The sequence below is a fragment of the Triticum dicoccoides genome, chromosome 7A (genome assembly GCF_002162155.2).
Source record: "Triticum dicoccoides isolate Atlit2015 ecotype Zavitan chromosome 7A, WEW_v2.0, whole genome shotgun sequence".
Lineage (NCBI taxonomy): Eukaryota > Viridiplantae > Streptophyta > Magnoliopsida > Poales > Poaceae > Triticum > Triticum dicoccoides.
In genome coordinates this window covers 438,340,105-438,356,789 of record NC_041392.1, presented here as the reverse complement: position 1 = coordinate 438,356,789, position 16,685 = coordinate 438,340,105, and the positions used below count along the sequence as shown (strand labels likewise).

Genomic DNA, 16,685 nt, shown 5'->3' with positions numbered 1-16,685 from the left:
ATGAATTTCATATACATTTCAAAGAAAACACTCCTTTCATTCTTTTTTTGTCATGGTCATTCGGCCTGCCCTTGGAGATCAACATGAAATCCATGCAGATGTAGCCATCAACCCAACATCTATCTCCACAGTATATCGCATCTTAGGATATATGCAAGATACTCCCTCCGGTCCCAAAATACTTGTCAAAAAAATAGATGTATCTAGACGTATTTTAGTGCTAGATACATCCAATTTTATCACACAGAGGGAGTATGACATAAACACAACTGGGGAAACTGACAAACAATCTGAGACGCTCAGAAGTATGCATATCAATATTGTGGAAGGAATCATTACTTATTACTGTCATCAAGCCATGTATCTAAGTCATGGGCAAAAACGTCTTATGTTGACAGAAATCCTCAGGAAACGTGGCAACAAACCTCAGCCTCAATAGTTGATGTTTGTGTAACCACATCAAACATGAAATGGCCGTAACTTCTCGGGGATCAGCTCCCAAATTAAGGAGGAAAAAACGCCGTGGAGTTGCCAACTCTCTTATTAATTTACAAAACTGGTTACTTCTTATGCGCTGGTGATCAAGCAACTGAAACTAAATTTGCACCTAGTGTCTTTTCTTGGGCCACCTTCTCCAAAGAATTCTTGGAAACACGATAACACAGCACCTTTCATTTACAAAAGCAGCCTCCTGATGTCGCTGAAGTTCAATGCCAGCTCCGTGAAAAACTTGCCTGTTCCACAATGTGACATACAAGGAAGAATGTAAATGACACGAGAGCAGACAGGTGAAATTACAGGGCTAAGACGATCAATACCTCCTACTTGCCCATCAAATATACGATGATCAGCAGACAGTGTCAGCATCATCTTTGTTACTACAGCAGCCTTCTCTGTTCCTGGACAAAGCAACATGAGTTTAAATATGAATGCAACTATTTTGAGCAGGGCGTCACATATTCAAGAAAATATACCGTCATTGTCCATCACAGGCACCACAACCTTGTTACCCCGACCAACAGCGAGAATGCCAGCCTGGCAGAAAGATATGAAACACGATTATCGGTACAAACTCAAAGGACCTCCTTATGACAGGACAAGGGACAAGGAGGAACCTGTGGAGGATTAATGATAGCACAGAAGTGGTCCACCGGATACATTCCTAGATTTGAGATACTGCATAACCATGCAGAGGTAAAGATGTCAAATGTGGAATATCATACAGTTCGACAGCATTAACTTGCAGTGTCAAACATGAACAGGTCACTTGCCTGAAAGTACCCCCCTGGAACTCATTAGGAGCAAGCTTCCCAGCACGTGCCTTTTCGGCTAGCTGTTTGACCTACAATAGTTAATAAGGGGGAAACCATAAATCTTCCATATCTACTGGAACACTGAAAATAGTCTACAATTATGTAAGAATTTTGTATTTTCCGTGCTTCCACATGCAAGCTTGATTCTGGTTCACAATAAGAACTGCATGCAAACAACTTTGGACACAAAAACATGCTGCTGAAGAATCTGCTTAAACTTAGAAGCTTGTCATACCTCTGAAGATATTGCTGATATAGTCTTTTGATCCGCGTTTCTTATTATAGGAGTCATCAGGCCCTAGAACAGCAAAGACTGTCATTAAAGAAGTCCAAGTGTCCAACATATGTTAACAAAAACTTTTGTTTACAATGCTGCCATACCTTCTCTGTAGCAACAGCAATAGATATATCCACTGAATCACACTTCTGGGCTTCTTCCTTCGAATTGTCCCAGTAAGCTGGCAATTAATGATAAAACATGAGATTTACATGATAGAGGCTAACAAAGTACCCCCTCCGTAAACTAATATAAGAGCGTTTATAGAATACTAAAGTAGTGATCTAAACGCTCTTATATTAGTTTACAGAGGGAGTACTAGACATACCCAGAATATGTGACTGAACATTTAAATAATCAGTCGAAGCACAAACTTCAAGAAACACAAACTACGATGCAATATCATTGTTGAAACTGACCTAAGTTAAAATGATATTTTTTTTTCATGTACCTTCTGATCAATATGGAAATGAATCGTGTTTGTGTTCAAGGAGTTTTATCATAGGATTCTACCACTGTCCCTAGGGACACCACACTGACACTGTTTTTTGAGTAACGAAATGTCTACACCAAGAAGGTTTGCACCTGATATATCTGATTTACAACAAAATCCGGTTGTCTTTCATAAAATAAAGAATAACTTAATTTTATATATTGGCGAAAAATGTTGCAGAACATCTTAAAAAAGAAATGTTGCAGCATTACCATTTGCTTCAGGGACGTTCCTTAAGGCAAGTGCCACAGCTTTTATGACAATATCATTTACTGAAACTTTAACACCGTGTTGCTCTGCAATATTAGAATGCACAAGGGAAAAGGGGTTACTCTGGTTACCAAATTAATGAAACATCGAAAAAGATGAAAATACACACCTTTGAGTTCATTCCTGAATGCGAGTAAGGGATCCAGTATAACATCTGGCAACGATATCACACATACAATCATGTCAACAAAGCTATTAAGATTACAAAAGGTACATAGAATGAATACAAACCTTTGGATAGGTACAAATGTGGAGTAGTCTGTTTGGATTCAAGCAACCTTTTTGCAATCACCTACATAAATGTATTTTGACATTGTGAGAAAAAAATTGACCAATTTAATCTGCAAGAAAGGCATATTGGTTTTTTATTTTGAAAAAAGATGTATTCCCTCCTATTCATTTAATTGCCGCTGGTTTGGTACAACTAGTTTTACTAAACCAGCGACAATTAATATGGACTGGAGGGAGTAATGTTATCAATAACAAGATACGTAGCAATTAAAGAGAAGGATCATTTGTATTGGCACTTATTTACACCTCTAATTTCCATCCCAGCATAAAAACTTCCTTCTCCTGCACCCCATTGTTTTGTGTCACTGCCCTCAGATGAAAGCTATTTTAGTTGTCAGGAAAAATGCCTCAGGGAAGTTGCAGGCACCAATTCCAACTAAAAGGTACCTTCATTTTCACTCTTCAGAGTGGAATCACAATATCTTCATTTTGGAGAAGGGGCGGCACCAATTCCAACTAAGAGGTACCTTCATTTTCACTCTTCAGAGTAACAGCACTAGAAGCTCATGCCCCCAAAAAAAAGAGTTGCAGATTCTGTTGCTTCAATACCTTCATAGGGATGTTTTTTATTTAATGAGAAGCTGAAACACTTTGCATCAGCTTGCAGGCTTCTTGAGAGGAAGCAAAGACTATCAACAAACAGGGCCTAGATGTGGGAGTTGAGAAGCCAACTTCGTTGTTAACCAATATGTGGTTGCTCCCAACAAGATACAAAAATCAAAAGGCCTGTCAAATTTTGGCATTACAATTTAAATTTTATTTTGAAATAAAGTTAATTTTCAGATAGAATGGTGATCCTTCTTTTACAGGATGTGATGTGTAGCGAATACAAATCTGAATTAAGTCTTCCATAGAAGTGTTTGCTGATGCAATAAAATAAAATAGGTAGCCAGACACAGTACCTTGCGTATCTGAGTATTCGTTATATCTTCAAATGTGTCGCTCTTTGGTGAAGTTGTCTGAGAGTGAACTTGGGAATCACGAGCTGGTTGGGGCGAAGGTGCAGCTGGAGCTGTCTTTTCTTTGGCTGAACTTAAAGCAGTGCCTGACTTCAACGCAGCCAAAACATCACCTTTCAGAAGGGTGCCACGGGGACCTGATGCCTTCAGCAAAGAGGCATTAAGACCATGTTCTTTGATCAGCATCTTAGCTGCAGGGCTGATGCGGCTCATTACTGGGCTTTGTTCAGCTGCATCAACTTCGACAGTTTGTGCTGCACTTCCACTTGACTCATCCTCCTTATGGTCACCTCCAAAGGAGGTATCAGCAGGTATCTTTTCAATATCATCGGATTCTTCGACCTTCAAATGGGCATGGCAAAAGTAAGTACTGCTGACTTCAAAATTCAGTGGCCAATGAAATAATACGAAATATCAACTAAGCATGGAGCTATACCGTGACATAAATGGGTTGTCCAACCTGAACATCCTTTGAACCTTCAGGTACTAAAATCTTGGCCAGATACCTGCAGAATTGAAGTGGTGAACCAAAATGAAGATGTGCACAGATTACACAGATATGCATGGGACAGAAGAATAAACATAAAAGGCGGGCAAACACAAGTTGTACCTAGAGAAAGAAGTTTAGAGCAAAAACACAACACTGTATAACAGTTCAGTACAACAGAGCAATATGGTACAATAACAGAGGATTTTTTTTAAAACAAAAATTGGACTCTCTCTGTAAAGAAATATAAGTGATCTAAACCGCTCTTATATTTCTTTATGGAGGGAGTACAATATAACAACTAAGGTCAACGGATAGCGTACACATAGTTGCCACATAATGTCCATCCCGATAGTGATGAAATTGGTTAAAGATTAATCAGTTTCACGGGGATTACTGAACCTTTCTATGCACATTTCATACAGAACTTAATTACACCTGTGTCAACTAGGGATTTAATATCAACTAGCAAAAGCAATAGGGAGAGAAAGGGTTGTCAATGTAGTTTGGTTAAGTCAGCCAGCAAACCATATTTTTCTAAAAAAGAATGGGCAGAAATGTAACAAGACCTGGCAAAATATTCAGATTACTTGCAGCTAGAAAGAATGTGGGAGCCATAAATTTTGATGGTTGCTAGTCAGAAATAAATAAATTGGATGGCAAACTGTCCCAAGAGCATTCTGACAAGTTCTATCACTGCATGGGAATTCTAATGAAACCTATGTAACTTGTTCAAAGTGTAAAAACCATATTACGGTGAACTATGTAAACTTTGCTGAAAATCATTCCTTTAAGGAAACACTTGATATACACTATTATTTGTGTAATTCGAAAAGAATGACATGAGAAGAGTCAACAATCTCTCTTCAAATGCAATGGGAAGTGGAATAAGAGGACATTACCCCTCTTCAAGAGTTTCAAATTCAAGCGTGGCTTTGTCAGTTTCTATCTCACAGATCACATCACCAACCTCTATCTGCAAACAACATATAACTTTAGAAGGTACTATACCTGGAGTTGCTAAGAGAGAGAAATGTAAAGAACCCTATACTAGGGTATTCAAGGCATATGATGGAAGATTCCTATAACAAAAGCCTCACCTTATCGCCTTCCTGTTTTCTCCATTTTGTGATGTTACCTTGATTCTAATGAAAATTATGTTAGAGTCAAATATGTATAAATGGGGAAAACGCAATCATCAGGTATTAGTATGACCATTTTTAAGCTCTTACCATTGTAGGGGACAGCGCTGGCATCCCAATCACCATGTGTGGCGGAAGCCCTGCCAAAGTTATAAGAGCAAAATAATGATATAATGGACATTATTCGCTATAAATGTTCAAGTACATCTTCACTTGAAAATTAAGTTGCAAATGTAATAAAAGAGAGAGGATGTGATGGCACAAGTACATAGTGTGACAAAAGGATGTGCTCGGGATTCAATAGTAATTGTCATCGAGATAATACGTAGAATTAAGAGTCCTCAGGCTACTACCTTCCCTTGGCTGCGCATGAACTTATGTCGTTGTTTACCAATTATATTGAACAACGATCAGGAAGCACTAATAGTCTAAATCGGAAAAAAAAAACTGGCATTTCCATGAGGTTCAAGTTCACAATCAGGCATTTGCATTTCAGAGTTCAGTTGACGCAAAATCAGGCAGAGATGAATTGCACAGGATCCATAAGCTACTTCCTCTCTCTCAGTTTACAGGGCGTGCGCGTACCCCTAGGTCGTCAATTTGACTAACCTAATACAAGTCATATATTACAAAAAATATACCAATATAAACTTCAGATGTTCTATTTTCAAAAGGTATAATTTTTGTGTTATATAGTTTATATTAGGGTGATAAAATTGGCAACCTAGGTATAGGTGTAGGACTTGTAAACTGTGACGGAGGGAGTATTAAACATTTGCATGGCTTGTTTATATGCAATAAAAATGGATGCACAAATTAATTCTAGTGCATATAATATTAGAAAAAAACATCTCCACCGAAAGCGCACGTGCATAACTGCATATGTTTCTCTGAAGAAAAAAAAACACATGCATTCCCCTGAGACCATGTTAAAGTTAGAACACTCTACCTGCCGACGAGAACCATCGGGCCTGCATACCAATCTGCAGTGGAAATACCAGATGAGTACACAATTACGCGAGAAAATGGATTAAACTTTTGACTAACCCTGTAATGTCCCCCAGTGGATGCTGGGAACAGCGTTGCCGGATTCGCTCGGGCCATCGTGGAGCTCCGAACCCAATCGATCGGTCCAGATCGGGGCTCGAGTGCGCTCCCCTGGTTCGCCACGGCCACGGGGCCATGTTGTCGCGGGGCTCCAGGGGAGGGCAGCGCAGGGGAGACGCGTGGATGGACGGCTGCGCGGGAAAGAGCGGCAGGAAGGCAGCGGCGCGTCCGGAGGAGCATGACGGCGGCGGCCTGAACACCGGTCAGGTAGGGCGGAGAGGAGACGACGCGGCGAGGTAGGGCGGAGAGGCACTTTCGGCGGCGCCGGATTTAGGAAATCGATGGTACCCCGTCGAGATTGACTCTTGGAGAGGAAGGAGGTCTGGCCGGTACAACTGACCGAGGGAGGGCTATTCAGGGCCGGGCCGGGCCGAGCAAAGAGCCACTTTACCTCTGATTATTCTTTATTATTCTTTAGATCACTTTATAACTTTTAAAGTTACAAGATTCTCTGGAAATTAGATTGACTTTTTTGAACGAGCATTCGGAAGAATGTTTTGCTGAGGAATTAAAAAAATAATAAAACCCAGTAGCTGCAAGAGCCCCTCACAATTTGACATCTACAACCATCCAGCATGTATCAACGTTCCAATCCGCCTGCTCCTGTTATCAACGTGTCATCATTTTAACTCTTAATCAGGCTGCTGCTTCATAGCGTGGCATGGGGACCCTCTGATAAACTAGATGACCCGTTGCGTCAAATGACGCAGAGTCCAAACGCAGCCAAGAAGTAAGGCAAGAAATTGACACATTTTTGTTTATAGACAAGGCTGAGTTAAATCTAACATTTTCATACAATTATACGTAGATAGAAAAGAGCCATAATTGAAAGGAAAATCATTACCTGATAGCACCTCTAATTGAAATGGTCAATTTTGGCCTCCTTTAAATCTAGTATGTGGAAGTAGGATTCGGGATGTGAAAGTTGGACTCGACATGTTTTTTTCGAGAGTACGCCAAAGGCGTACCTTAGCTTTATAGAAGGCAGAAATATATGTACAATACATTACATGTTAGTTGCAGACCACAGCTCGGCGCACAACACCACTTCCACTCCTACTCACTCACGCAGCTACGCGCTAAAGTTTGGCACTCTTGTCGCTCCCGCCTTCTTCCAAAGGCTCAGTTCTTGAAAGATCCAGTCTACCTTGTCCCGGTCGTTGCGTATGATGCCGCTCGCGAATACTCTAGCATTGCGCTGTTTTCAAAGACACCAACAGATAAGCATGACTATGGTGTCGAACCCCTTGCGGTGCACTTTCGGGACGCGCTCTTGCAGGTAGAGCACCACCACCCCTCCACGGTGGCCTCATTGGATGGGATCAAGGTTAGGTCAATCCTCAACCGCAAAAAACATCGGAACCACGCCTATCTCGTGAAGGAGCATTGGATCAGAATGTGATCCAAAGTGTCTACTTCTTGCTCACATAAGTAACATGGCGAGATTTGGTCCTGCAGCCCGTGCATCGTCCTTCTGTCAGATGTCCAGCGGCGATGTTGCACTGCCAGCCACATGAATAGCTTGCATGCAAGAGGGGACCAGCATTTCTAGATCGCAACCGGGATGTGAAAGTCGGGCTAGCGATGAAAATTGAACTTGGGTCGTGGAAGTCCGACCCGAGCTGGATAAGTCGGACTTGGCATATGGAAGTCGAGCTTGGGAGGTGGAAGTCGGACTCGTCGTTTGGAAGATGTACTCGGCGTGTGTAAGTCGGACTCGGCCTATGAAAAGTGGGCTCAGGCTAGGGAAGCCAGACGGGGCTATGGAAGTCGTACTTGGCCTCCGTAAAGTCAGGCTCAGGCGATGGAAATCAGACTCGGCCTGTGGAAGTTGAGCCCAGCCTTTGGAAGACGAAGTCAGGATATGGAAGGCAGGCTCGACTTGTGGGAGTCAAACTCAAACATGGGTGTCAGAGTCAAACTCGGCCATGCCTCGGACATGGAGGACTGTCGGTCATGGGATGTCAGAGTCGGGCTCGACCACGGGTGTCAAACTTGGCAACTCAGAAGTCTGCCGCATAGGAGATCAGCTTGTATGCAATTCATTGTTAGCGTTAAATGCCAAATAATGTGATGTTACTCATAAGCTGCATTGGTTTGTTATGTAAGTGGTTTCTCCACAAAGTAGTGAATACATACAATAGATGCAAGTTACATTCAATTAGCTTTGGTATAAAGCTTTAGTCCGCATGATGAATGTCAAACGTGCCCCATGATGTATTAATAAGCAATCTTAGTTTACATACAATTGGCCTGGTATAACTTGTAAGTAATGTGTGCTACGGCAAAAAAAATGATGATAGACAATATTGCACAAAGAGACAAACATAATGGCTTTATCACTAAACATAGGTCAATAGGACAATAGTCCATAGCATCAGATACTATACTTTCTCATATGTTCCCTTTCATTGACATCCTGATGATGATCCTAACAATAACTATTCCAAACATGCAATGGTTGATGATGATGCTTAAGGAAAATGACGAAGACCATACAGTCAAATTGCGTAGGCTAAACAACGAGGTCTTTAGCTAGGGGGCCCTCAAAGGTTGAAGCCCAGCGACTGGATTCTCGATGCCCACCTAGGCACACTTGATATTCTTGCACGGGACACTGCTCATGGCAAGCCGAGAATCAAACAATTTCATCACTTCAGGAAAACATAACTATTATAAAACAACTCTATGCAATGTCCTTGATGAAAGAGACCTACTATACACACGACGACATCTAGCCAATTTATGCACGATGATGTTAATCACACCATTGGTGTGAGGAAGCAGCATTCAGAATAGCGTCTGATATTGCATCGTCCATAGATCGACCACCAACCGTCGTGCACAAAGTAGTTTTGTTGACGAAAACGTGAACAACAATCCAAGCCCAAACTTGTTGCTTGATGCTAGCTTGATACTCCTCCGTTTTGGATCTAAAAAGAACTTACCCTCCACCAACAAAACCATCACCAGGTGGTCGACCAACAACACATTTGTTGTCCATCCAAATGGCTGCAACCAATAGATGCAAGTACACCAACACCAGATCAACGGCTTGATGCCCAAATAAAAGCCGGAATGGAATCAACAGATCTCTCCACGCACGCACGAATGACCCGGGAAACACCAAGCCAGAAAAACCAAGTAGCACGACATCGGGCGCGGCACCGAGAATCAGCCTCTACAATGACACCCCCAACGACCGTCGACGGCACACCGAGAGTACCTGGGACACCAGAACAAGAAACTACTTATGGTCCAATACCCTGTCAACAACACGCTATTAATTGTTTTGTCGGATGGGCAACACCACAATTGTCTAACAGCCGAGCAAGGCATAGATACGCCATGCCAGACAAACTAAATACCACAATGGGGGCCCGCACATACCGCAAACCAGTCTCCACGGCGCCCTCCTCCCCGCCCACCAACAACACACCAAGAGTGGCGGCATAATGCACCCAGAAATTACGACCATCTAGCATCCCAGCAACAACACGTGAAAGCTACCCGGCAAACCCGACCATAAATAGGCCAGAAGCCGAGTAAAGCATACACCACTACAAATGCTACAAAAACTTGATAGCCTGCAAGGTAGACTCGTCATACGCTCAAGGGTAGGTACCTCATGAAGCAATGCTAAAAAAAATCTCCAATGAGGAAGGCACGCCATCCCCAGCTAGTTCAATCTCTATTCTGGCGAGCACAACACCGTCTTCAGAAATCTCACAACCGTAAGAAATCGCTGGTTGGTACGTCTATTTTGCATCATATTTTCCTACTGTTATTTATAGTGTTTGTATTCAATATAACACTTTGTGAAGTAATTCTAATGCCTTTTCTCTCATAATATGCAAGGTTTACACAAAGAGGGAGATTACCGGCAGCTGGAATTCTGGACTTGAAAAGGCTATGTCAAAGATACCTATTCTGCACATCTCCAAATGAGCTAAAATTTTACAGAGATTTATTTTGGAATATATAAAATATTGGAGAAAAGAAATACCAGAAGAGGCCACCCAGGTGCCCACTAGGCACCAGGGCACGCCTACCCCACTGGCGCGCCCTGGTGGGTAGTGGGCCCCTGGCCAACCTCTGGTGCCCATCTTCTGGTATATAAGGCCATTTGCCCTAGAAAATAAAGAGAGGACTTTCGGGATGGAGCACTGCCGTCTTGAGGCGGAACTTGGGCAAGAGCAATTTTGCTCTCTGGCAGAGCGATTCCGTCGGGAATACTTCCCTCCGGGAGGGGGAAATAGAAGCTATCGTCATCACCAACAACTCTCTCATCGTGGGAGGGCCAATCTTCATCAACATCTTCAACAACACCATCTCATCTCAAAACCCTAGTTCATCTGTTGTGTTCAATCTTTGTATCAAAACCTCAGGTTGGTACCTGTGGGTGACTAGTAGTGTTGATTACATCTTATAGTTGATGCTAGCCGGTTTACTTGGTGGAAGATTATATGTTTAGATCTATTATGCTATTCAATACCCCTCTGATCTTGAGCATGAATATGTTTAACTTTTGTTCTTGAGGACATGGGAGAAGTCTTGTCATAAGTAATCATGTGAATTTGATATTCGTTCTATATTTTGATGGTATGTATGTTGTGATTCCCTTAGTGGTGTTATGTGAATATCGACTACATGACACTTCACCATCTCAAGGCCTCAGGGAATGCATTGTGGAGTAGTTATTAGATGATGGGTTGCTAGAGTGACACAAACTTAAACCCTAGTTTATGCGATATTCCGTAAGGGGCTGATTTGGATCCATATGTTTAATGCTATAGTTAGATTTTTATCTTAATTCTTCTTTCGTAGTTGTGGATTCTTGCGAGAGGGGTTAATCATAAGTGAGAGGCTTATTCAAGTAAGAAAAACACCCAAGCACCGGTCACCCACATATCAAATTATAAAAGTAGCGAATGCAAATCAACCAACATGGTGAAAGTGACTAGATGAAATTCCCGTGTGTCCTCAAGAACACTTTGCTTACTATAAGAGATCGTTCCGGTCTGTCCTTTGCTACAAAAAGGATTGGCCTACCTTGCTGCATTTTTATTACCGTTACTATTACTTGCTCGTTACAAATTATCTTTTTATCAAACTACTTGTTACCGACAATTTTAGTGCATGCAGAAATTACTTTGTTGAAAATCGCTTGTCATTTCCTTCTGCTCCGCGTTGGGTTCAACACTCTTACTTATCGTAAGGACTATGATTGATCCCCTATACTTTTGGGTCATCACTGGCAAAGCAATTTTTTTGCAAATAAACTGGCAAAGCAAATTCTATTAGCATGTTGTAAAAAAACGGGGAATAAAAAAGAGATAACAACATGCATTGTGTGCACACGAATCAACAATACAACGTAAAAAGCCGAAGCAAGAAACCACACACATAAACATGGCGCAAGGATAAACCAACGTGAAGAGAACCAATTGCATCGAAAGTGAATAAAGTAGCAAACATTTGTAAAGAAACCAAGCGAGCAAACCTTGACACAGTGGACGCCAATGATCAAGACGACGACCCACTAAATCAAACAATAACGACACTGAATCCTCTCAATGTCAAGATGAAGGAAATATGCCCTAGAGGCAATAATAAAGTTTTTATTTATATTTCTTTATATCATGATAAATGTTTATTATTCATGCTAGAATTGTATTAACCGGAAACTTAGTACACGTGTGAATACATAGACAAACAGAGTGTCCCTAGTATGCCTCTACTTTACTAGCTCGTTAATCAAAGATGGTTAAGTTTCCTGACCATAGACATGTGTTGTCATTTGATGAACGGGATCACATCATTAGAGAATGATGTGATGTACAAGACCCATCTGTTAGCTTAGCATAATGATCATTTAGTTTTATTGTTATTGCTTTCTTCATGACTTATACATATTCCTCTGACTATGAGATTATGCAACTCCCGAATACCGGAGGAACACCTTGTGTTCTATCAAATGTCACAACGTAAATGGGTGATTATAAAGATGCTCTACAGGTGTCTCCGAAGGTGTTTGTTGAGTTGGAATAGATCGAGATTAGGATTTGTCACTCCTAGTATCGAAGAGGTATCTCTAGGCCCTCTCGGTAATGCACATCACTATAATCCTGGCAAGCAATGTGACTAATGAGTTAGTTGCGAGATGATGCATTACGGAACAAGTAAAGAGACTTGCCGGTAACAAGATTGAACTAGGTATGAGGATATCGACGATCAAATCTCGGGAAAGTAACATACCGATGACAAAGGGAATAACGTATGTTGTTATGCAATTTGATCGATAAAGATCTTCGTAGAATATGTAGGAGCCAATATGAGCATCCATGTTCCGCTATTGGTTATTGACTGGAGATGTGTCTCGGTCATGTCTACATAGTTCTCGAACCCGTAGGGTCCGCACGCTTAACATTCGATGACGATTTGTATTATGAGTTATGTGTCTTTTGTGACCGAGGTTTGTTCGGAGTCCCGGATGATATCACAGACATGACGAGGGGCATCGAAATGGTAGAGCAAAGATTCATATATTGGAAGGTTATATACGGACACCGAAATGGTTCCGAAGAAGATCGGGGATTTTTTGGAGTACCGGGAGGTTACCGGAACCCCTTGGGAAAGTTAATGGACCTCATGGGCCATAGTGGAGAGGAGGAGGCAGCCAGAGGAGGTGCCCCCCCAAGCCCAATCTGAATTGGACAAGGGGTTGGGGCGTGGCCCCCCTTTCCTTCTCCCTTTCCACCTCTTTCCCCTTTCCCCCTCCGTTGGAAAGAAGGAGGGGGTGCCGAATCCTACTTGGACTAGGAGTCCAAGTAGGACTCCCCCCTTGGCATGCCCCTCCTAGGACACCGGCCTCCTCCTCCCCCCTTTATATACGGGGGTTGGGGGCACCCCAAAGACACATCAGTTGTTCTTTAGCCGTGTGCGGGGCCCCCTCCACAGTTTACCACCTCGGTTATATTGTCGTACTACTTAGGCGAAGCCCTGCACGGATCACATCATCAACACTGTCACCACACCGTCGTGCTGACGAAACTCTCCCTCGACCCTCTACTGGATCAAGAGCTCGAGGGACGTCATCGTGCTGAACGTGTGCTGAACATAGAGGTGCCGTACGTTCGGTACTTGGGTCGGTTGGATCGTGAAGACGTTCGACTACATCAACCGCATTAACCTAACGCTTCCGCTTTCAGTCTACGAGGGTACGTGGACACACTCTCCCCTCTCGTTTCTATGCATATCCTAGATAGATCTTGCGTGATCGTAGGATAAGTTTTGAAATTGCATGCTACGTTCCCCAACACAAGAAGCAAAAAGACGTACTGAGGAAATACTTATTAGGCCACTGCCATTTCATCAAACAGATGACATGGAAAGGACCAAAGAGGGAGCTCACATTGAAGAGCAAGAATCCAAGAAAGGTTGCAGCCGAACAACATAAATAAACTTACGGTGGCTGCAGGCGCAAAAAGAAGGACAACATGCAGTGAGCATGCATACGAGAGCCACACAAGAAATAAGGAAACTTCGTATGAACCTCATCTAGTTGGTTGGATGACTGACAAAAAAGCTGACAACCATTTCCATTGCAGGGGAGCGAAGCGAGAGGGAGCTCGGCTTGAACTATGTCGGTATTTCCCCAAAGAGGAAAGGGATGATGCAACACGGCTACGGTAGGTATTTCCCTCAGTGATGAGACCAAGGTTATCGAACTAGTAGGAGAACCATGCAACACTATGTAAACGGTACCTGCACACAAAGAACAAATATTTGCAACCCGACGTAAAAGAGGGGTTGTCAATCCCTCCCGGGTAAAAAGATAGATAAAATTGTAGTAGATTGAATAAATAGATCTCGCGGGAGCGTGAGATAAAACAAATAACAATAAATTGCAGCAAGGTATTTTTGTGGTTTTGGATTAACAGATCTGAAAATAAAAGTGAATAAAAATAGATCCCAAAGGCAAATATGATAAAGAAGAGACCCGAGGGCCGTAGATTTCCCTAGTGGCTTCTCTCGAGAAAAATAGCATACGGTGGGTAAACAAATTACTGTTGGGAAATTGATAGAACTTCAAATAATTATGACGATATCCAGGTAATGGTCATTATATAGGCATCACGTTCAAGATTAGTAGACTGACTCCTGCCTGCATCTACTACTATTACTCCACACATCGACCGCTATCCAGCATGCATCTAGTGTATTAAGTTCATGGAAAAACGGAGTAATGCAATAAGAATGATGGCATGATGTAGACAATATCTATTCATGTGGGAATAGACCCCATCTTGTTATCCTTAATAGCAACAATACATACATGTCATTTCCCCTTCTGTCACTGGGATTGAGCACCGTAAGATTGAACCAATCACAAAGCACCTCTTCCCACGGCAAGAAAAATCGATCTAGTCGGTCTAACTAAACCAAATATTTGAAGAATAAATACGAGGTTATAAGCAATCATGCATATAACAGATCAAAACTCAAATAACTTTCATGGATAAAAAAGATCTGATCATAAACTCAAAGTTCATCGGATCCCAACAAACACACCGCAAAAAGAGTTACATCAAATAGATCTCCAAGAGACCATTGTATTGAGAATCAAAAGAGAGAGGGGAAGCCATCTAGCTACTAAGTACTAACTACGGACCCGTAGGTCTACAATGAACTACTCACGCATCATCGAAGAGGCACCAATGAGGATGATGAACCCCTCTGTGATGGTGTCTAGATTGGATATGTGGTTTTCTGGAACTTGCGACGGCTGGAATTGTGTTTCGTCGACTCCCCTAGGGTTTTTGGAATATTGGGGTATTTATAGAGCAAAGAGGCAGTGCGGGAGGCGGACGAGGTGGGCACAACCCACCAGGGCGCGCTTGGACCCCCAGGCGCGCCCAGGTGAGTTGTGCTTCCCTCGGAGCCCCCCTTTTGTACTTCCTTGGCCCAACTTGTGTCTTCTAGTCCAAAAAAATCTCCAAAAAGTTTCGCTGTGTTTGGACTCCGTTTGGTATTGATTTCCTACGAAGTAAAAAATAAGCAAAAGACTACAATTGGCACCGGGCACTATGTCAATAGGTTAGCCCCAAAAAATGTTATAAAGTTGCTATAAGATGATTGTAAAACATCCAAGAATGATAATATAACAGCATGGAATAATCAAAAATTATAGATACGTTGGAGACGTATCAGGAGCCAGCGTACTTTGTTGGATGTAAGATGGCGGGGATGAAGGAAAGCTCTATGGTAGAAAATGAACACCACGAGCTGTGACAACATTGAACGAACCAACCAAAAACAAAAAATCACACACACACACACGCACACACGCACACACACTGACATACGGGACCAAGGCACAACAACATGCAGGACCATGAGGATAACATCGGAAACCCACGGAGCAAGCAGGTGCTAAATGACTGAGAAGAACAACATGCTTTTACCCACCATATGAAATGGGGAGACACCCATGCAATGGGCTCACCCATATGGGTTGTTGACCCAACACGCTAACACACGAACTCAAACCATAGCCCAGCGAAAACAACCACCCAGGGAGACCGGAAAAGAGTATGAAGCACCATCATAGACAACCACCAGCGACATCAGATGTCCAATCCATGCCCGCTCACTACTTACGGAGAAGAAAAATGATCAACCATTCCCGCCATCGACTCATCACACTAGCAAGCAGACCCGTACAACAACCCGGCCCCAACAAGAAACCTGGTAGACTAGGAATGAGCGTCTGAGATCCAGTGCAGCCAAAGTGGAGGGACGTTACCCGTATCATCCCACACCATGCCACCAAGATCGGAGCAGGACATAGCAAAAAAGGCGTCCCATACGTCTCGAATGTATCTATATTTTTTTTAGAGTTTTTGGACTTTTGAGGAAAAAATTGGGAAAGAAAGTACGGAATTATTAATCGACCTTGTGTAACTCCAAAAATCACAAGTTTTGGCGGGTAGCTTGCTCAAGAAATTTCTGAACTGCCATATTGTTTTTAGAATTTCCCTAGTTATGCAACTCGCGAAATAAATACAAAGGTGGACATGACTCGAATTCTAGCACCCAAAAAACTGCTCCGTCAAAGTCGGATCCAATCTGAGGGAGGCTCTCATCAACCAAAGGGGAAAACACCCCTCTGACAATGGGAGAAGATCAAGGAAGAAGAAGCAGAGGGCCCTCCCCCTCTCCTTTGATGTGGCACTAGAAAGCCGCTAGGGATGTCTCCGCCATCGCCATCACCAACAACTATTTCTCTCTTCTTATGGTGATGTGTGAGTAGTCCACCTAAGGGGCTGAGAGTATGTACCAGT

At 42.5% G+C, this 16,685-nt stretch overlaps 1 protein-coding gene across 2 annotated transcripts; it reads right to left on the bottom strand.

Moving 5' to 3' along the window:
• Positions 1-291: 291 nt before the first annotated feature.
• LOC119328744 (dihydrolipoyllysine-residue acetyltransferase component 1 of pyruvate dehydrogenase complex, mitochondrial-like) lies at positions 292-6,681 on the bottom strand. 2 transcript variants are annotated; one of them, XM_037601720.1, is made up of 17 exons: positions 6,280-6,681; positions 6,182-6,215; positions 5,323-5,372; positions 5,191-5,235; positions 4,993-5,066; positions 4,040-4,109; positions 3,547-3,945; positions 2,585-2,645; positions 2,463-2,507; positions 2,296-2,379; positions 1,695-1,771; positions 1,549-1,611; positions 1,272-1,342; positions 1,116-1,176; positions 975-1,035; positions 819-893; positions 292-734 (listed from the first exon to the last, which is right to left on the bottom strand). In XM_037601720.1, the coding sequence occupies exons 1-17, from the start codon at positions 6,517-6,519 to the stop codon at positions 676-678; spliced, it is 1,569 nt and encodes a 522-aa protein (XP_037457617.1). In that variant the 5' UTR covers positions 6,520-6,681; the 3' UTR covers positions 292-675. The 2 variants fall into 2 exon arrangements, with proteins under 2 accessions (XP_037457617.1, XP_037457616.1); XM_037601719.1 differs by having other exon boundaries at positions 819-899; positions 6,280-6,680.
• Between the last annotated feature and the right edge of the window lie 10,004 nt (positions 6,682-16,685).

What these genes read in the sequence shown, in the direction of transcription:
- LOC119328744 (XM_037601719.1), bottom strand. Translation starts at nt 6,519, where the DNA reads ATGCTCCTCCGGACGCGCCGCTGCCTTCCTGCCGCTCTTTCCCGCGCA. An exon ending in CGAATACTCAGATACGCAAG is followed by an intron (nt 2,646 to 3,546) that starts GTACTGTGTCTG and finishes ACATTTATGTAG; the next exon opens with GTGATTGCAAAAAGGTTGCT. An exon ending in CTATCATTAATCCTCCACAG is followed by an intron (nt 1,036 to 1,115) that starts GTTCCTCCTTGT and finishes TCTTTCTGCCAG; the next exon opens with GCTGGCATTCTCGCTGTTGG.